Source organism: Vicia villosa, linkage group LG5 (genome assembly GCF_029867415.1).
Source record: "Vicia villosa cultivar HV-30 ecotype Madison, WI linkage group LG5, Vvil1.0, whole genome shotgun sequence".
Classification (NCBI taxonomy): Eukaryota; Viridiplantae; Streptophyta; class Magnoliopsida; order Fabales; family Fabaceae; genus Vicia; species Vicia villosa.
In genome coordinates this window covers 122,099,106-122,104,930 of record NC_081184.1, presented here as the reverse complement: position 1 = coordinate 122,104,930, position 5,825 = coordinate 122,099,106, and the positions used below count along the sequence as shown (strand labels likewise).

At 34.6% G+C, this 5,825-nt stretch overlaps 1 protein-coding gene across 1 annotated transcript; it reads right to left on the bottom strand.

Moving 5' to 3' along the window:
- Nucleotides 1-383: 383 nt before the first annotated feature.
- On the bottom strand, nt 384-3,871 carry LOC131602284 (uncharacterized protein At1g51745-like). The gene is made up of 4 exons (XM_058874361.1): nt 3,440-3,871; nt 2,617-3,170; nt 2,260-2,535; nt 384-1,762 (listed from the first exon to the last, which is right to left on the bottom strand). Exons 1-4 carry the CDS (start codon nt 3,595-3,597, stop codon nt 570-572), a joined length of 2,181 nt encoding a protein of 726 aa, XP_058730344.1. The 5' UTR covers nt 3,598-3,871; the 3' UTR covers nt 384-569.
- Nucleotides 3,872-5,825: the final 1,954 nt, after the last annotated feature.

Sequence of the window (5,825 nt, the reverse complement as noted above, 5' to 3'; positions counted from 1 at the left end):
AAGACCCTTTTGATTTCTAACTACCTTTACCTTTGATAGTTCCAAAGAAAGAAAAAAGAACAAACAATATCCATAAAAGGAAAAATGATATAAAAAAGAAAAGGAAAAGAAGAATTAGTAAAAAAAGAGAAAAAGAAAGAAAAATAGAACTCAAAAGAAACAAAAATCTATTCATTCCAGATAATTTCCCCGAAAAATAAGCAAACAAAAAGTTTTTATCATTGTCTTCAAGGCAAACACTTGTTCACTCAATAAACAATTCTCAAAGTCAAAGATTTCTAACAACTTTATCAAAAGTTATCTCCCAATCGAAAAAAAATATCGAAGCTATCGTAACTCAGACTATTCACTCAAAACGAATTTTACCCATGACAGCAAAACAATTGCATGTAATCTTTTTATTTATCTTCAATAGATACAGGATGAATAGAGAACTATACACCATATCAATCCTTAAAATGCAGACAATAAATTGAAAAGGATTTCCATATACTGGAAACAAGACATCCTCAAGAAATTGTGCTATCACTCTAAGATTATTCTTTTCCATATAAAAATGTACATGTAACCTATGAATTTCTCTCCACACCAGTATTCGGCAATGCTGCTTTCAATGGTGGCCTATTAATCTTCTCAAGTAATCTACTAAATACTAACTGGACTGGTATGCAAGCAACTGTGGTGGGTCCAGAGATTTCTGGTTTAATTAATCTATCTGTTTGATAACTACTTATATCATGCAATGGATTTCTAAGTCTATGTTCAATAGATAACGAGGACAGAGTTCTAATTTTCTGGTTAGATGACAAGCTCGACTTCTTTGGCGCCTTTTTATAGAACTTTTTGTTGCCACTCTTCTTTTGGAGGCTTGCTTTATGACTGGAACTTCCAGAGTTTTGTTTTTTATAATCAAAGCTTTGTTGTTGATCTAAGGAGGGAAACTCGCCAGCAACTTCAGCACCATTTGATGAAAATACATGTGTGCGAGGAACACGAAAATTTGCTGTTCTCCTTGCAGTGCTCCATCCTTGTCGAAGCACACTGCTTTCCTCAAGACCAATCCCGTCATTACTGAAGTCATCAATTGCAGAAAAAAGGGCATCAGAAGAACCATCCTTAAGGACCTCAACCTGAATTGGGTGCCCTATTATTGCCTTCCCGTCTAATTTACTCATGAGAGAAATAATGGGTACAGGCTCCTTCCGATATCCTGCTTGAACCTTCACGTCTACGTTAATCAGCACCGACCTCGTCCTCCCACTGACATGATAACCATTGCTATGCGTTGGAGTAGAACCATTCATATCCCAATATTCTTTTGAAGCAAGATGTTCATCCGAGGCCAAGTCATTCCACTTAGCACCACGATGAGTTCTATTTTGAACTTTTGATACAGCTCTTGGAGTGGGAGAGTATTCATCTTCCGATCCCAACATTTGATCATCGTCATATAGTGCATCATCGCTGAAATCATTTCTGTAACAATGCAAACTTGAACCCATTCTCTTGTGACTTAAATTAGGTCTTCCATCTTCAAAATCCACTTCTGCTTCACATATAACACTTTTTCCGTCAGGGGGACCATAAGACCTCTTTACAAGATTCCGACTATTCCTTTTCCCTTTTAGTTGCCATTTAGACATGGCTTCATGACAAGATGTCAGTTCATGAGGATAGAGGTGAGGCATGTCGCCGGTCACTGCTAATTCATCAAGCTCCTCACTGCTAGTGCTCTCATGTTCTTCAAAATCCCGGCCAGTTTCTGCAGGTACAGTAACATTCAAAGAACCATAAAGGATGATGTAAAAGAAAGATTAAACATATAGTCCAACAAAAAAATTTAACCCTTTATTAAGAATGAAGTCGTAACTTGAGAACGTCAGTCCCTTAGATGGCCAAAAATAAACAAATTAGAAGTGACCTCCTAATCATATAATTCATGAAAGCTGGTTGTAACTAAAACATGCATGATAGCAACAATTAGCCTTGTTTCCCTTCTCTTGACTCTAACAACCTGGACCTTCACAAATCGGATTGCTCAAAAAATATATTTTTAACTCTCAAAATCTTTTTCACAGGTGTTGAATGCTTGCATAAAAAAAGGTTAAGAGAAGTAAATTCACAAAATGACAGACACTGACAGAATGAAGTACTGGAATCAACAAGTGGTGTGTTATTTTTTCCTTAATCTTGTTATGTTGTAGCAAATTTATAGTGCATCATACTGTTGAGACAGCATATGAATGACAGAAACCTAACCTGTAAGTATCACCTTTGCTTCCATGTCAGGTTCTGTCTCAGAAGAATCTGAATCAGAAACAGTAGAGTCTGTTTCTGAAGAGCCAGATTCAACATCCATAAAAGTTGACTCAGTCTCTCCAACCAAAGAACCGCGATAAGGAAACTCCCCTCCAAGTTTTGGAGATGACATCTCAGCAAGGTCTAGTCTCTCTTTGTATTCAAGAGAATCACTAGACTCGGACGGAAAATAAAAATACCTGCTCTTCTTTTCCCGGGTTGATATTTGCCTAGCCCCTGGAAACAGAACCATGCTCAGAGTATACCCTAAAACATATTACTAATTTTCACCAGTGAATTAGGATTAAAGAATTATACCATTTGTCTGGAGTGCACTCCGCGTAATAATACTATCATTTACAAGAGCCTGAGCACCCTCATCAACTGAAAGATTCTGAGAAACACGTCGATCCACGGGGGATGGGAGGTTCTCTTTCAAGGGTGGAATTTTGATTCCAAAACCCTGCAAGCCTCTCGTCCGAGGAGTCACATCGCAGAGATCTACTTCCATATCCCTGGCTACCTCCAAAGGAAAACAATCTCCAGCAACTTCATTTTCACAAGACACATGTGATTTCAAATTTAAATGTTTTTCAGCATCATTGATTTCCCCGAACGCTGCCAAACCCTTTTTAAGGGAACTAGACGATCTACAATTGGTTCGATCAGAAGCAATGGCAACTTTTGCCTGCTTTTTCACCAACTGCCTCTCGAGTTCAAGAGCATGAAGAATGGCATCTTCACGGCGGGCATATTTTTCTCGTTTTTTCAACGGCATCTCATGAGAGGATTCAACTTTTTCAATACAATCATCAAACTCGCCGCATCGGAATGACTTGACACGTTTGGATTTCTCCAAATTGTACCAATCTCTGCAGAGAACAATAACCCACCAAATAACAGATAAATTAACAATTTAAAACATACACATTAATGATCTGTACATCTCATATGCATAATATCATCAAAATAACAACAATGAATGAAACTAATAATGATCATAACCTCAGATTATAAAATTCTACACGGGTTATGGTGACTAACATAGTTGCAAAGACGCAATTAATCAACGAGTATAATGTAAGAAACACATGAAAAGTGGAGTAGTTAAGTTAACAACTGAAAGGAGATAGAGAGTTACACGCTAGCATCTTCTCTGCCGAGAAGCTTAACCGGAGTTCCTGAACGAGGAGAAGTGAGATGAGAAGTGGAGAGATCATCGGTGCCGAGTATCTGACCCGGCCACCACGACCCGTTTCGCCGGCGAACCCATACGATGGATCCGACGCTGCAGTTCATTATCCGCTTTCACCCTCTTTTTTTAGGAGCGAGAGGAATGAGGGTTGACGGAGGTTGGTTGTGGCTCAGGTCAGCCAACGGCGGAGAACGGAGGATCCGGGAACCGGCGGTTGAATCATGACCCGGTTATTGGAAACTGGGTTAGGGCAAATGTTTTTAAGATTTGGGGTTTTTTTTGGGATTCAATTTTGATCTCCCTATACAAAAAAAAAAATTCTCCTCTTACACGTTGGGGTTGGGTTGAATTCTGAATCTGTCGGTGGTTAAATGTTTATTATTTCTTACAATATATTATTTATACAGGTTTATCTATTTATTAGACTTTAATTAGTACTATACGCTTTTTTATTTTTATTTTATCTTTTTGAATGAATAAGGCCTTTTTTTCTTTTTTTAAATAATAAGACTATGGATATCCATGGGAACGGATATTATCATATTTGTGTATGTTCCGTTAGATAAATATGATATCCATATTTATCTCGTATCCGTCAGATATTTGTTAAACGAGTAATCCGCATGTTTTAAGATATCCGCGGATATTTACCAATATCCATGAATAACACTATTTTTCTAAAATTATGTTTTGAAAAATATTTCCAACTTGTTTTTAAGATACAAGATGTTATTATCACATAATAGTCATACAAATCTCTCTTATTTAACAACAAAATTTCATCACATTAATTTTCTTCATTTTCACCAAAGCATAATATCCATACATTCTATTTTTAACAAGAAAAACAATAATATTTATATTGTGAGTTATGGTGGAAGAGAAGACGACGGAGAAATTGTAAGGATGACACTGGTTGAATGGGAAAAGAGCGGTACTGATTGGTTGGACAGTGAAAATGTTGAAGTGAGATATGGAGTATAAAGAAACTTAAATATGAAATGACCAATAAAATATGTATAGAATATAAATGAGACTGGATTTCTAGTTTTTTAGCAGTTGGAAAGATATAATATAATAAACTAATAATATTTAAATAATTTTTATAATTTATTAACGATTACGGATATCTGCGGATATGGATAACATTAAACTCGTATCCATATCCATTAATAAACGGGTATTTAAATATCCATTTATTTTATTTGCGTATATCTTTTAAACTACCCGCCCCGTATCCATGACGGATTTTATCCGCGGATATCCGCGGGTATGGATATTTTTGTCATTCTAAATAAGACCGTGTCTACTTTTATACAGTTTATTTATTTATGCGTCAAAGTTTCAATTGTATTTTTGAAAAATATTTAGATAGACACAACTATAACATTTGGAGTGTGTTTGTTTCAAGGTTGGAGTATGGCTATGGGAATGCAACATTCTCATGTTTGATTCAAGTTTTAAAAAGTTTTCCAAGACATTTTTTATTCCCAAGATTCTTATTTACACATGATTTTTCAATTCTTATTCCAAAACTAAAGGGTGAGAATATAACATTCTCATGGAATAAGTTCAACCAACTCTAACTTCTCACTATCACTCACATTTACTATTATTTTTTATTTTTTTATAATTTTAAATTAAACAAATTTTATCATTATTCCTAAGAAATTAAATTGTTACCAAACACATAAGTTGGAATATTATTCCAAGGAATGTTAATCCTAGGAATACCATTCCAAAGAATAATTTTTCTAACCTTGAAACAAACACACCCTTGGATTTACAAATAACCAATCACAATTTTTTTATTAATTAAAAAGTAAAAATAAAATTGTCTTTCTCCTCCATTATCGCAACCACCTCATGATTTCAATTAAAAATGAAATTAAAATTTAAATAAATTTGAATTATCTCTCTTCTTATTGATTGTTCCTAAAAATATGAATTTAGATTCGTATTCATGCAAGTATTTATCTATATTTTTTCAGAAACATCCACTTATATTTTCTTGGAAGTAAATAATTGTTAATATAATTCGCAACCAACACATAAAAGTGGCAACATAATGAAATGGGACTCAATGCATTTGTAAAAAAAAATTTTTGATAGTTAAAACTTTTAGTGTTGATATTGTAAAGTAAGTGACTTGTATTTATTATTTAAAAGATTAACTATCAAATTTTCTAATTGAAAAGAGTTATTAATTTTAAATAAATAATATTTGGACTGTTATTTGTAGTGTTATATTTTTATTGGGTTCCTAAGAAGGGGTAGCTTACGAGGAATGTCCTTAAGAGAGTTAGAGATGGGACGTCCAGTGAAGCCACAG

Coding starts and splice junctions, on each gene's coding strand:
- LOC131602284 (XM_058874361.1), bottom strand. CDS start 3,597: ATGAACTGCAGCGTCGGATCCATCGTATGGGTTCGCCGGCGAAACGGG. Junction 3,171..3,439: donor GGCAGAGAAGATGCTAGCGT/GTAACTCTCTAT, acceptor TGTTCTCTGCAG/AGATTGGTACAATTTGGAGA. Junction 2,536..2,616: donor GAGTGCACTCCAGACAAATG/GTATAATTCTTT, acceptor TTCTGTTTCCAG/GGGCTAGGCAAATATCAACC.